Genomic DNA, 16,182 nt, shown 5'->3' on the forward strand with positions numbered 1-16,182 from the left:
AAATCAAACTTTCTCCATGTTTTACTCACCCTCAAGGTATCCTAACGGAATATGGTTTTCTTCTGGAAGAATAATCCAGTCAGAGTTATAATACCACGTATCATTTTGCTTCCAAGCAGTAGAATGGGAGTGAACGGGTGTTGATTTTTTGAAGCTCCAAAAAGTGCATTCATCGATCAAAGAACTGCTCAACACGGCTCGGCTCCGTGGTCTTAACAAAGGTCTTCTGAAGCGAATCGATGCGTTTGCAGGGTTTTTCCTGAATAGAGAAATTGGAGGCAGCCGCCTCCGTCAAATGTCGTGCCACCAAAATTATGTCGGGTGTCTTCACAAGAAATGCTGCATGCATTTAACAGACTGTCATTTGCAACAGCAGTTGCGGCATTACGCCACAGTGAAGACGTTGTGGTGCTAAAAAGAGTTGCAGAACAAGAGCTAGCTGTGTTTCAAGGCTGTTTGTTTTACATCCAAGTAAGTTTAATTTCTTGAAATTTCTTAAATTAACATGACGTACATCGTTGTAATGTCTTTAGCTGTGCAGTTGGATCGTTGAATCAGCGTATACTGTACACAGCGAGTTCGCCATGAACACACATTGTGTTCTGAACTTTTCAGTCACTAGCGAATATAAGAGATCATTGAATCACTTAAATTGAACCACAGAGAATGCAAGATGTGAATGAGCTTTGCTCATTTAGTAAGACTGGTTAATTCAGTTGGCTATTGTGGGCTGAAAAGTTAGCTGAAAATGATAAAAAAGCTTTATTTGATAAAAAATGACTGTTTTGTTGAATAAAAGTAATGTTTTATATAACTTAATAATTGTCATTTTCATCTAATTTTATTAGACCTTTAAAATGTGTCAAAGTCACTTTGGTTAATCCACTTAAACGTACGGTAAGCCTACGTATGTGTACAAGATGAGGATGGCACCACCTCCGCCTCATTTTGATCCAGGAAAAACCCTGGTTTGCTTAAAGGCGGGGTAACAGATTTCCGAATTACGCTTTAGACCAGTGTTTCCCAACCCTGGTCCTCGGGGCACACCTTCCAGAATGTTTTAGATCTCTCCCTATATAAAACACCCGATTCAACTCATCAATCAGGTGTTTCATATAGGGAGAGAACTAAAACATTCTCGAAGGTGTGCCCCAAGGACCAGAGATGGGAAACACAGCTTTAGACAACAGAGTCGGGCCGAGTACCAAAACAACCTTGTAGCCAAATCAGCAGTAAGATGCACAGTAGGGATGTAACGGTATTGTAAATATCGAAGTATCGAGATAGCAAATCTTGTCGATATTATCGTGGTCGCATGACGATAGATCTTCCAGGCAAATTAAAGTTTTTTCAGCCGAATGGAGTGATTTGAGGGTAGAGGGAACTACAATTCCCATCAACCCATGCGTGCCCATCATCCTCTGCGCTCTGCTGCCGCCCGCTACAGATCAAGTTGAGCGAAAATGGTGGATGCCGCTAGTGGCATAGAAACGGATTTATAAATTGTTGAAGCTAAAGCGAATTATAAATCGGATGTGTGGAAGCATTTCGGTTTTCCTGTGACAAGAAACGAGAAAGGAGAAAAGGTGACGGACAGACAAAAAACAATATGTAGACACTGCCAGACTACGGTGAAGTACAATTCGGGGAAAACGACTAATATGAAGAGCCATTTGTTACATCATCACCCCGAAAAGCTTCATGAAGATACGAGGAGCAAAAAATATATATATAGCAGTGAGTGAAGCAGTGAATGAGGTGAGTACCTGACTGTTTGGGAGTTGTTAAAAGTTGACAAACAACTCAAAAATATTGAGAACATGAAACATGAAAAAATTAACATGAAAAAAGTTTATGTTATTCATTTTTATGTTATGTTAGTTCCGGTTTCTTACTGACTTTACTGTTCTTTGCACTTTAAAATTACCTAATCTAAAAATAATAAATGTGATCTTTGTTCAGTCATTGTTTAATAAACACTTACGCCACATTTTTCCAAGTCTTCATTTGTTTTTTGTTTTTTTTCCCTGCACAAAATTCAATACATACCGTACCGTAGTCTTCATATCGAGGTACTATCGTATTGTGAAATGTTGATACCATTACATCCCTAGTGCACAGTGCACAGGACGGCCATTAACCGAGCCGAGCAATGACGAAAGCATAAGATGGGGGTAGGGGTGTGTTTGTTTTGGTGATTTGAACATCAACAACGGCTAAGAGAAATCGGACACCCCGCCTTTAAGAGAAATATCCATATTGACAGCGCTATTAACATCAATGTCTAGCTTCTGTCATCACTCGAATGTCCCTGAACCAGAGGCTTGTTCTTCCAGCAAATGACGGTAGTAGACGCTATCCTATTGGCTGAAATGACATTGTAACGGGTTCAAAGCTCACTACATGCAACCCGGGTCTCTGGTGTACTAGATGTGAGAGATAACACAGTGAGCTATTTCCAAAGGCAAGTAAACCCAATTGCAGAAGATCAAATGGACAGGAGGCTTGAGTTACCCAGCATCAATCTTTACTTAAAAGGTAAGGTAAGACAAAATAACATGGAAAGCCGTGCTTCCAAAACAGAGTAACATAAAGTAGACACAAGGGTCTAAAAACCATAACATAAACTAGACTTAGCTTGAGAAGGCCAACAGCTTGTTTCACAGGAATAATAGCTGAAGACTGAACACAGAATCCGGGAACAAACAGACTAATAAAGGGTGAGACACAGGTGTGGACAATCAACATGGAATCAGCTGGCCGGGGTGAAACAAAGTCCTTGGCAGAAACAGAATCGTTATAGACATGAAATATCCCTTTAACGGATGCTCTGCCCAAGCCGTCTAACATACGTTAGACTATACAAATGGACTTAGAATGTAGCCTGGAGTTAGACTGTAACCTGACTGTCCCCATAAGAAAGACGAATCACAGATGAGATCCAACACAATCTGCAACAAGGTGGTTACTTCGTATGAATTCCTATGATTTTATTTGTACGTTTTAGTTCGATTTGCTTAAGCATGTATACGCACATGTTACACATGCACATTTAACTTTTTGCAGAAAATAGTTTATCCACAAGGTGGTAACCGTGCCCTGTAGGCCAGGAGAGGTATTGAAATTTGTCGCAAGGTGCATACGTCAAGCACCCATGTACACATGAGTCAAATGCTTTAAATTAGGGATGCACAAAAAATTATAGGCCATATCGGTATCGGCCAATAAATGGTCATTCCTTAAGTAATCGTATTGGCCGATAATAAAATTTAGGCCGATATATTATAGCCGATAAATTATTCATAATTTCCTCTGGCTGAACCACTTCAGGTGCACGTGCTCACAGTTAAAATCCAGTACTTTCCAGTAAATCCAGTAAAGTCCAGTCTTTCTGTCATGATCAGTCCCTTAATGTTATTAGCAAAACATTGTTGAAGTACTATGTAGATATTTATGAATGTGTAAATTATAGTAACAAAAGCATATTATTTGAAGCCGATTGCTGTCTGAATGCTTTCTGTCTTGAGACCTGTTAGACTTGTGGCTATTGAGAACACCTTTCTGGGTTGCTCTGGGAGAACATCTATAATTTGTTTATTAAATAAACATTATACCAGAAAAGTTTAAAAGTATAAAGAATCTTGAATTAGTGTAAAGTAGGCTTGGTACATGATTTCAGGGGAAAAAATAATTGTAATATAGTTCAATAGAAGGGAAGGAAGGAGGCGGGAACCGGCGAACATTTAAACATATTTAATCAAAAATAAATAAACAATAAACAGCATTAAAACCCCTCACGGACGACTGCCGGCCACACGAACGTAAACAAAACTTAACAACTTCCGGGCCCAGTCCTCTCTCCCCGTATTCTCCTGCCGTTCGTCCTTTAATGCTTCCGCTCCTCCTCGCTTCTTCCTCCCACGGCTCTCGTCACGCCTCCCTCGTCACAATACTGTTCAGTCTCAGAAAATGTTATATTAATATTTAGGTACTGTATATCGGCCAATATATTAGTTATCAGCTTCCAATGTTAAAGAATTAGCTGTTATCGCTATCGGCCAAAATGTACATATCGGTGCATCCCTACTTTAAATGAAGTATATTTTGCAAGGCTGTGTTCGACTGTAAAAAAAAGAAACTATACGTAGGGCTTTAGACATCAATGAGATTAAAAGCAGAGCAAATGATAACCTTGGTTTAAATATCCTGGATAAGAAAAAAGGGGATATCGCACAATTGTCTCCATTAGAGTTTACGAAGATATCTCAACAAGAGATTTGCCATGTCTGCAATCAAAAGTCAAGGAACATTTCAACATAAACTTCTCAAATTTACCCAAATCCACATTATTTTACCTGTACAGATTTTTTGTAGTTCCATGTTTTAATGTATTTTAACAAGCGTCTCATTTCTTTTCATTTTTATTTCCCCTAAGCAATTTTTGGAGGAAAGTACAACTGGGAACTCCATCAAATCTCTTGAGCTATGAAAGAGCAACCTCTGAGCAATACATTTTTCCTTTGGATTGCATTGAAAGCAGTTCATAAAGACCAAAAAAGAAAACCAATGCTGCATTAAACCACTTTGAATGTCACCCCATAAAAACAAAAGACCAAAATGCACTGCTGTCTGTTTTTGTGAGCAGATTATGTAGTAACATCAAGTCAGTAAAAATGCAAGCCAGTTCTGACAGAGGTTCACAAAGAGCATCTCATGAAGCTTAACTGAGTCTTTACAATATCTGAACTACACACGGTCCTTGAGGAAGTCCAATAGTTATGACCCATAATCAATACTGGCTAAAAATCAAACATTTTTGATTGGATACCTGAAATGTGGTGAGCTCCACAGTATCCACTGTCTTATTTAGGAAACCTTAAGGCTGTTCCTTCACTCGTTTTGATGCAGAACCTGGACAATTTTCCTCTGAGGTTTGTTTTGCTTGTGTTTGTTTGAGAGTATGCTTACCGGCTATAATGATTTCTAGTCACAGCACTTCAAGGACAGGGTGGTATTCTTGTTCAGGCGGCGTATTATTTTTGTCTCTTTCAGTGTTTGAGAGTTCAAACACTGCTCAAAAGATATACTGCGTGAAGAAAAAACAAATTGTCAACACATTGTTTCGGCATTCAGAGCAGTTGACATGGCTTGGCAGAGGAGTGATTTCGCTTTAGTCATTGTAAACTTGGAGCATTGTGAAGGCATAAAGTCACAGTACCAGTAGGATTTATGTAAAGCGAGAGAGAATCTTTCAGTCACATTTCTTATTTTATAGTGCAACTGTAGTTCTCCTTGTGAAGATTTGCTCTGATTTAAATAATTCAAGTAAGACAGTAATGTGGTAAGCTGAGACAGAGTCTGGCTGCACCATCTGTGGTGGTGATGAGTTCACCTGTGTGTGTGTGTGTGTGTGTGTGTGTGTGTGTGCGTGCGTGCGTGCGTGCGTGCGTGCGTGCGTGCGTGCGTGTGTACACGTGTGAAAGGCTGATCAATGTGCTGGAGTGAAAAGGCAAAGCTTCTGACTCATGTTACACACGTCATGAGCAATGACAGAAAGGTAATGTTGCTCTCTTCTTGTGTCTACGATTTCAATTTAACTTTCTAGAAAGAATAGTTTATTCAGAAATAAAATGTCCAATTGTTTATCCTAAAGTCAAATGACATGGCTAAAACGAATATTATCATTTGTTTTTTGGAACATCAGTTTTCAGAGCAAGTGTACTGACAGGTACGCCCACCTTACTTGCATACACATTTGGCCCGTCTTTGTCAAATCATACCACGAACTGAAGTAGATTTGTGGGGGGGTGGTTACACGAGGCAGTGCTCAAATTGAAGTCTTTTTTTTTGGTGGGGGTGGGGGTTAGTCTCGCAATATACAATTTATACAAAATACACAATATATTTGATCATAATATGCATACTATTCAGGGCTCAACGCTAAGGATTTTTTCTACTGGCCCAGTCGGGCAAGTGATTCCAATTTTTACTGGCCCTGCCAAAATTTTCACTGGCCCCACCACAAAAAAAGTGTTAAATAATATCTAGTTATTTGTTTGTTGGTTTTTTACCTATGTAATCTTAATAAATAAGCGTATGATACCATAAAAACTATTAGCCTATAACTCAAAAATTTCAACTATTGTTGAAAACAACTAATCAGTAAGTAATCAAATAAGATCAAGTAATCAAAGTATGTGAAATAGGACAGATAAATGTAATAAAGCAAACATACAAATAATCAGTGCATTTCAGGTGTTTTAGATGGTCTTATAATAGTATTTATTAGGGCTGTGTATTGGCAAGTGCTTCCCGATACGATACATATCACGATAGATGGGTCACGATACAATATATTGCTATGTATTTCGATACGATACACATTTGCGATATATTGCAATACTTTAAATAGAAAATGTAAAAAGTAGAGCTAGAAATACAACATGCCGTGCACCACCGGGGGATTTTGTAAGGATAAGTGTAAAAACATCCCTTACCTCTGCAGAGTGGCCATGATGTGCAATGCATGGACCTTAAGATCAGAGGTTTGGGTTCTCAAACTGTGGATTGCGCCCCTCAAGTGGGTAACACAGGGGAATAAGGTGGGTCACGCAAGTCACTTGGCTGTTGTGGTGCATTACAGTTAAAACACTGAACATGGGCAGTATAAAACCCCTGGTTCATCCGTGCTGTAAATGCGCTGGTGTCACATCCGTGAAAGCACAATAAATGTCATTGTTACTTTTCTTAATAAACTTTTTGTCTAATGCACTGCAGTAGCCAAGTGTCATGACTTGCGAAGCATACAAACAGCATTATTTTATATAACTCATTACTCCATGACTTATTTTGAAAACCAAAGCACAGCCACACATCATCTCTGAGAGCTTGAAGCGTTCTTATATTTTTCGCCATGCTCGCTTCCACTGACTTTTGGCCATATGTATATGACATGATTTTAAAAAAATTATCGATAGTAGAGGTATCACTATCAAAAAAAAAATATTGCGATAGTTACATGTATCGATATTTTTGCACAGCCCTAGTATTTATCAGGTACAGAAATTAAATAATGTAAATACTATAATAGTATACTATAACTAATATAGTCTTCACTGTATTAAATATAATATTGATTCAACCTTACTAAAGTTATAATTTAATCAGTGAAGAGCAGTGAGTGTTTTTTGTCTTCGTTCTTTGTTGTTTGATGAACAAAACTGAGACGTTTATTATGCTGCTTCCCCTTTAAGAGAAGGACGGATCTAATATAATGTAACACGCGTTTTGTTCCCGTTAGACATAATACACCCTTTTCACATGACGTCACGCATCTTCCGTTCTGCCGCGAAGCAGTGTATCATTACTTCCGCTAGCACTCCAGTTCATAAGGTGGCGGTAATGCACCTATAAGCTGATTTGCCAACCGCCAGTAAAACTCAAGAAGAAGAAGTTACTTCCGCTAGCGCCTCAGAATGGAGTTTACCAAGTGGCTTGCACATCTGCCACAAATACGTCTAGATGATGTACAACGTCTTGCAGACAAATTTTCGCTAACGACAAGATCAAAGCTAGAGAAAGGATACAAATTCTTCGTTGAACAGTACCTGTTTGATTATGAAGGTAAGTGTTTTGTTTTCTTTTTGTGTTAGTGAAGGTGCTAGGATAAGTACTTGAATACATGTTCTGTCAGTTTTTTTTCTCACTGTTGTTAAATTCCAGCGCGACGGCGAAACGGAAGTTCTTCTTCTTCTTCTTCTTCTTGTTTGTTGCAAGACGGATGTTATGATACACTGCTTTGCAAAAGGCGGAAGTTAAGTGACGTCATTGTGAAAAGGGCGTATTGATTACTTTTTACAAGTATACTTGGTAATATTGGCATTTTGGCATAATTTCGTGTCGATATGTCAGATTAAGAGTAAGAAGATGTGAAAGAGAACTCAATTCAGTATTTTGCGTGTTGTATGATGCGCAATGTATATTAAACAGCACGTGAGAACCGAATCTAGTCCTCTTTTGCATCTTCTTGGGAATATTTATATAGGCAAGTCTTAAAATCGTACAAATTATAAATTTCCATGACGATACAGCACTGGCCCGATCGGGCAAGTGACAGTTCTCTCAACTGGCCCGAGGATCTCCCATCGTGCAGTCCTTTATGTCAAGCCCTACTAATTATTAAAAACAGGCTTATTTTACTGTATTTTGGATCAAATTAATGCAGGCTTGGTGAACAGAAATTACTTTTGAACAGTAGTGTACATCCAACAGAATAATTCTAGCATTATTTACCAATGTAGTATTTTACTATTTTCCCTAAAACAACTGGATGATTGACACTTTGTGATAATAATGTTTGTTCCAAAAGACTTGTTTAAATGCAAGAAACTAGTTTATTAGATATTAAAAATATAAATTGTGACAAGCCCAGCTGTGTTAGTGTTGTGGGGATTTTTCAACGATTTCAGTGCAGTTTACAGTTACGTCCAGTAGGTGGCGGCAAGGGACTGTTATGAGTGAGTGCTTTATTCAGGAACTAACTATGGCTATCAATGTGTCAATCATAGCTATTTCAAGAGTGAATCCCGCATTTGTATGCCGATGTAACTCCCGAAACTTTACAGCTGTATGTGGCAGTTGGTTTTAGCAGCATGAAAAACAAGTTTTATACAATTCTGAATGGATTAATTTATATATAGCACAGAAACCTCACAACATGCACTCCCTTTATAATTACTAAAAAGCTGTCACTCATCTTCATCAAAATCTCTAACACCCCAGAACCAGGCCTAATAATAATTTACGCAAGGAATACAAAAGCCCCGACATGGAGTTGATACATATAGTGGATAGATATATAGAGAGAGGTAATTAACCGCCCCTCACAAAAGTAGAAGCTTCCTTCTGTGAGTGGAGGTTTATTATTCTCCATTTTTTAGCTGAAGTTAGCTTCACCGGAGCGACGCCAATCAAGCAGTCATGTCAACGATGTCCTGCGCTTATCGTCTTTAGACGTGGGGCGGGGCGTTTAAAATTTAAAGAGATATGACAACTAGCCCATAAACAAACTTAATATAAATTATTGTAAATAATGAATTCACGAAATTGACCATACCCATTGCATGAATTTAATCACATGTGTCATTATCATTTTTACGCAAATAAAAATATCTGAGGGACCCCCTAAGTCTATTTTTTCTTCTTATGGGAGATCCCGGATCAGTTCCCCCTTCAATTCGAGCACTGAGCACGAGGCGTTTTAGGCAGGTCTGGGTGAGCATTCGCTTTTAGATAGAATGCATCTTTTGTTCCGACACTTTCATTTTTGCAATTTTACATGTCTAATACATGCAAGGGCAACTTATAACACATTAAAGACACAGAAAAACATGTATTCGCGCCTATGACCCCTTTAATACAAACACATGCTCCATTTTCTTTGGTGGAGCAAAACAATTTCACAAACAAAAAACTTCACATGACTCTTGCTCTAAATGTTATATTCTGCTTTACAGAACAGTTTTAAAGGGTTAGTTCACCTAGAAATTAAAATTCTTTCGTTTATTCACCCTCGCGTCATTCCAAACCTGTTTGACTGTCTGCAGAACACAAAAATAACATGTTGTTGGTAAGAATGTTGGTAAGTAACCAAACAACATCGGAACCCAATGACTTCCATGGACACGAAATCAATAGGACATTTCTCAAAATATTTCTGCTAAAAAAATATTATTTTGCGTTTCACAGAAGAAAGGGTCAGGTTTGAAACGACATGAGAATGAATGAATGATGACCGATTTGTCTTATTTTTATTGTGTAATTTCTGGGCACATATACATGTTTTTTACATGTATTGAGCACTATTTTTCACCACAGTTATAAATGCACTTGATAAAATACCTAAAAAGTATTGAGAAGTATTCATAGGAACATTAGTACATAGATGGGTTGATCTGAAATCATAGTCAATAAGAATAATTACATATAAGTAGGTTTATGATGATAATTTGATTATTTGAAGAAGAATTGATGATTTAATGACACAATCTGTACCTGTAACCAATGATTGTTCATATAAATGCACTTAAAGTCACTTAATGAATGTTTAAAGCACATTTGAGCACAATGTAACAAGGTAAAATCCAGTGATGTTTTTAGAGGCCTAAAGTTTAAAGCCTGTTGTGTTCTCTCTAAAACCAGGGGATTTTCCACTGTTTACAAGTAACCATGATTACGCACGTACGCCACGCCGTCTCGTATGGAGACCATGGCTTGATTGGTGGTCTCGTGTAGTAACCATTGTATGCAAATTATTTAAAAAATGATGTAATAACCAGCGTACCACCATTAGATACGTACCTTGTTACCTGGGACTTATTGGTGGCAGACAATTAACAATTGGTTAATAAAAATAAGAGATAACGGGAAAATACCTGATTGGTTTTTGGAAAGGACCACCTTTCAGAAGTTTTACTATAACTGTAGACTGAAAACACTTGGTTTTTAGATGACTTTGAACATCTCACTTTGTTTGGCTCGAGCAAATAAAGTTAACTCCTCAACATCCGGACCTTCTTAGTCTGAGAGATTTTTTGAACTACAAGACTGAAATTTTTCCACAACATTTTTAGGTAAACTGGCCCTTTAAATGTAATTTATAGTCGTTTTACGAGATTAATTAACACAGATATTTTATTATTTTTGCCCAGACAGTAAACAAAGACAGACGGGGTCACTATGAACTGACATGTCAAGGTCTTGTGTGTAACATTTGTTTCATGGAAAAACGACACGAGGGGTTTTTGCGGTAGAGAGGAGCAGGGCGAGGGGACTTTTCCAACATGTCGAACTATAAATTGAAGATTATTATTAACGTTAACAGTTTTTTCATTTACCGAGTATGCAAAGATAATCAGCATATCCCAAGATTACCGTTGCCAGGTACTTCACATCAGTGGAGGTCTTTCCTACAGGCGACATAGGCGCTTGCCTAGGGCGCCATCTAGTGAGGGGCGCCAAATATGCGGCGAGAAATATATATATATATAATTAAAATTATAATGTCTATTAATTTTTTCAACAGTTTTTGCCATCCCTCTATACAACAATACTTTTGACATAAAAATAAATCAAACTTCTTTGGACATGAGTTTTTTTCTCGTGGGGAAGGGGCGCCATCAGTCAAGCTCGCCTAGGGCACCAAATGGTCTAGGACCGCCCCTGCTTCACATCAATAGTTTAAGGTTATATTTTCTTATTCGGTCAATATGTTCCATTGATGCACTTACCTGTTTCTCTCACAGCAGGGTATTTCCCTTCAGCTCGCGCAGTATTCACCGCCATATATTCACCGCCATACAGTACGAGTATACGTTTGAAACATATTAGACTACGACTTAACAACCAACAATACCTGCTTTACAAATTTTTTATTAGAATCATTACAATGTTTCGATTATTAAACTAGCAATGATTATGAAACACACACTGGACTGAACTTGCAACGCTACATTAGCTTGAATGGTATGGTCAGTTCGTGAGAAACGGACAAATTGAGTCTGACACCTAGCGGCGTGAGGTTGAACTGCACGAATTAACTTCTAACCACACTTTACTGTGGCATAATCTTGGCATTGGACAAACAATACAGTAACATTCATGCCCTTGAAAATACAAACACAGTCATTTGTTTTTTTGTTTTTTATTATTATTGACAGTTTTAATGATACAGTCGCATTAAAGCGATCAGAATCACATAACACTGTATCTTTATTTATGAACATGCAAGTGACAGTGCACTTAATATGCGCATACATATTGGCTTTAAAAGAGCGATTCACTTTTCATTGTGAAGGCCATCTGTTTTAACTTGTTTAACATTCATTTTCATAATTAGTGTTTGCTGCATTTTTAAGGTCACACTTTGACAGCAACAGGGTTAAAACAATAAAATATTATACATATTTATAATTCTGGTTTGTACGAGACATAGATTTATGTCGATATGTTTCACGTTATTCCCAAAACATACACTTTTGCATACTTAAAATCTGTAGAAAAGTCTTTTAACCAAAAGCTACTTGGGGATAAAGTAAGTTTTTGCTACAGCTGTAGGAAGAGATTTCATACTGTACATATTGGTGCTATACATTAAAAAGGTTTGCAAAAAGCAAAGAGAAAATAAACAATTTCTTAGTAGATCATTACTGTAAGTGAATATACAACAGACTGCAGACAAGAGAGTTCTTTTCATTCAGAAGAGGCCTTTGCTCTTTTTCAGATTGAGTTGTTTCCAGTTTGGGAGTGCGTGAAATTCATCCTGTGTCATTTCCAAAACACTCTGCAAAAAATAAATACACTCTGTCAGCTTCAATTATTTTGCATTACGTTAACACGCTGGAATATGCTGCTGTCAGCAAAGCCTTGCAAGGACTTCCAAAATGTGCCAGTTTGCAGAAAGCTGGCATTGGCTAATTAAGCTGGCAGGCAAAAAAAGCCACATTGGAAAACCATTAAGCCAAATTGAGAGTTTGCTGACCTTCATTGACAAACCGCTGGATTTTATAGAGTGAGCTCAGGCAAGAGTGACCACTTTTCATTATGACCATTAAATACAAAACTAATTTCCTTTATGTGATATTTTAGCTCAGTTAGGGCCACGTGTGGACACTGTTTAATGAAGATGTTACCTGGAAGTCTTTGTCAGACAGGTAGCACTCGAGGCGTAGAGGGTCGACACCCTCTGGCAGGGGTTTTGATGTGAGCTCCTGTAGGCTGTACTGCTGTCTGCTGAGTTTCGACAGAGCATCTTTAACCAGGATCACTTTATTACGGGATCCTTCAACCTGCGCAGACATTTTGACACATACAAATGGCAAATTAATGACACACAGGGTTTTATTTTTCAAGTTTATTATTTTACAGATCCCCCACAAAAAAAAGAAAATCTAATGGTTTTTCATCATTAAACCAATTTACATTGGTTTCTTATCACTATAGGTGTATTTGAATTGAGAGCTACAATGAAAGGATAACCAATTTTGGTATGTTCCACACACAAAGCCATCATATGGACAAGTTTTTAACGGTAATGCACCTTTTTTTTTGGAGTCTGGCAGACACTACACCCATTCACTTCCATTACATAAAAAGGTGACAAAGATATTCTTAAAAATGGTACCATTCATGTTTTACAGAGAAAAGTGAGTTTGAAAACCCAGAATGTTAAGTTTTTGTATTTTTTGAAGCTAAACAAAATTAGGTTTTGAATTTATGACTTTGATCAAATAGACCAAGCACCCTTTCATTCATACATGATAGACAACCAATAGCATGCATCAAAACATTACACCAAGAGAAGAGAAGCAACCCAAAAGCATGAAGAGAGCCATGATGAAAGCTATGTGTGGTGCACAGCACCTGCACTTTAATGTCAGGCTTTTTCTCCCAATAAGGGAAGATGTTGGTAAAGGTGAGCGGCTCTGCCCCAGCCAGGATCAGGTAAGCCTGAGGAGGTCGTCTGGAGTTCCTCCCTGAAGAACAAACACATAAACCCTCTTTATTGCAAAGCAAACAAAAACATGCACTTAAAACAATCCATGAACAAAACTTGTTTTGTTTTGAAACAATGAGTGTGTTCACATGCACATTTTTTGAATTTTGACACTTATTTAAACAATGCCCATAAATGTTATTACAAAAAAAAGATTTCATATTTGTTCCATTGCTGGTTTATTCATTTGTAATTTGTATCATGTAAACCTGTAAAAAACGTTTTTTATAATGACCTGATATGTGTAAATGAACTCAATGCCACACAAACATTATTACACCTTTATTTAACCAGGTAAGTCAATTGAGAACCAGTTCTCATTTACAATGACGACCTGACCAAACATAAACTGGTTATGTGCAAAGCATCTACAGTACATCTATGCGAAAGCTAAAGTATATTGAAAGCAACAGAGAAAAGCCAAAGGAGGTTTCTCAAGAAACCTTGGCACACAATATTATTTAAACCTGCGTCCTGCACAAAGAACTCCTGACCTTGGCAGTACTGAAGCGTCGTCTCCATGGCACACTTCCTCTCACTGTCCCAGCGGATCTTTGCCGAGCCAGTACATTCTGCATCTTCCGGCTGCTGTCCTTGCCATAGATACACTTCCATCTTGTTATCCACCAAAAACAGAGCTACAAAGTACAAGACGAGAAAACTGTGAACAAAAATTCAAAATTCAGGACAGTGGCCCTCCTGAACTACTGTACTGTATGTTTGGACACCCCTGGGTTATAAGTTTATGTACCAGGCTGAGGGGCTGAATACAAAGTCTCCTGCAGGAATGGCATTGCCATGATGGTGCCCGACACCTGGGTTGGGCCGAACTGCTCTTCTGCCTTAAAATTTCCACCACTGGCACTCAGATGAAAAAGACGTGGCGTGAAATTGTACTTTCCTGGATCTGCAAGTACACACATACCCTTTAATGCAGTTCTAAAATATGTTAAATTGCATCAACATCACACAAGCAAAAAGTGAGCAAGCTATGTAACCAGCATGTAAGGACATCATTCTTTATGTCAAGTTAAAAAGAACCAGCGGTGGACAGTAGTGAGATGTTTTTATTTAAGTACATTTTCAGGAATCTGAGTGATTTTTACTTTAGAAAATTTTCACTTTATTCTAGGGATGCAGCGATATGTCAATTTTGGCCGATAATAACCGATAATTATTAAACCTTGGAAGCCGATAACCAATATACAGTTTCTAAATATTAATATCAAATTCCCCAAGACTGAAGCAAAAGGCAAAAAGTGGACAACTGCTTTTATTTGAAAACATTGACTGCAGAAAACAAGGTTCCCCTGAAAATCATGTACCAAGCCTACTTTATACTAGTTAACGATTCTTTAACTTTTCTGGTATATTTTTATTTAATAAACTAATTATAGATGTTCTTCCAGAGCAACCCAGAAAAATGGGTAACGCTTTACAATAAGGTGCTATTATTTAAGATTAGTAAATGCATTAGCTAACATTAGATAACAATGGACAATTTAGTTTTTCAGCATTTATTAATCCTTGTTAATGTTAGTTCATGTCAATACAGTAATTCATGTTAGTTCATGGGGCATTAACTGATGTTAACAGTGACCATGTTTGATTTTAATAATGTATTAGTACATGCTGAAATGAACATGAATTAACATTAATAAGTGATGTATTAGTATTGTCCATTGTTAGATCATTTTAGCTAATGCATTAACTAATTGTTAATAAATAGCACCTTATTGTAAAGTGTTACCGAAAAATGTTCTTATTAGCCACGAGTCTAACAGGTCTCAAGACAGAAAGCATTCAGACAGTAGTCTGATTCAAACAATATGCTTTTGTTCCTTTAATTTACACATTCATAAATACAGTATCTACATACTGTACCTACATCAACAATGTTATGCTAATAGCAGTAAGTGAATGATCACGACAGAAAGACAGTACTGTACTGTATTTACACTGTGAGCAGCGTGCAGCTGAAGAAGTTTAACCAGAGGAAATTATATATGATTAATCGGCTATAATATATCGGCCTAAATTTTATTATCGGCCGATAACATTAAAAATTACCATTTATCGGCTGATAATTTATCGTGCATCCCGTTTATTCACATTATAACGCATGTCATACTTTTTTAACTTTATAATGTCGTGAAGTAAACATTTTCCAAAGTAAAAACCTTCTGAATAAGGACACATGCTTGAAAAAATTAACTTGAGTAGAAATACTTCACTACTGTCCACCTCTGAAAAAAAAACTATTTATAAAGGGATAGTTCACCCAAAAAATAAGATTCTGTCATCATTTACTCAGCCTCAAGCTGTTTCAAACCTGTAAAAATTCTTAGTTCCAATGAACACAAAAAAAGATATTTAAAGGAATGTTTGTAACCAAACAGTTCCGAGGCGCAACTGACCTTCATAGTAGGAAACAAAACTACTATGGTAGTCAATGATGCCATAGAACGATTTGGTTTCCTACATTATTCTAAATATCTTCTTTTTTGTTCAACAGAACAAAAAAATGTGAACACATTTGAAATAACTTGAGGCTGAGTACATGACGACAGAATTTTCATTTTAGGGTGAAATGTCCCTTTAAGGCATCATGAGTAACATTTGCAGCGAAG

General features: G+C 37.3%; 1 protein-coding gene across 3 annotated transcripts in view; it reads right to left on the reverse strand.

The window, feature by feature from the left end:
• Positions 1–11,691: 11,691 nt before the first annotated feature.
• Positions 11,692–16,182, reverse strand: part of svild (supervillin d) — a 76,976-nt gene continuing 72,485 nt past the window's right edge. For all 3 annotated transcript variants that reach the window (XM_057358203.1, XM_057358205.1, XM_057358204.1), the window contains 5 exons: positions 14,304–14,459; positions 14,047–14,190; positions 13,420–13,532; positions 12,690–12,845; positions 11,692–12,340 (listed from right to left, as the gene is read on the reverse strand). In XM_057358203.1, coding sequence (XP_057214186.1) covers positions 12,254–12,340; positions 12,690–12,845; positions 13,420–13,532; positions 14,047–14,190; positions 14,304–14,459 — 656 coding nt within the window. In that variant the 3' untranslated portion in view covers positions 11,692–12,253. The remainder of the gene's footprint in view (positions 12,341–12,689; positions 12,846–13,419; positions 13,533–14,046; positions 14,191–14,303; positions 14,460–16,182) is intronic.

This window comes from Triplophysa rosa, linkage group LG18, assembly GCF_024868665.1.
Source record: "Triplophysa rosa linkage group LG18, Trosa_1v2, whole genome shotgun sequence".
In the NCBI taxonomy this organism is placed as follows: Eukaryota; Metazoa; Chordata; class Actinopteri; order Cypriniformes; family Nemacheilidae; genus Triplophysa; species Triplophysa rosa.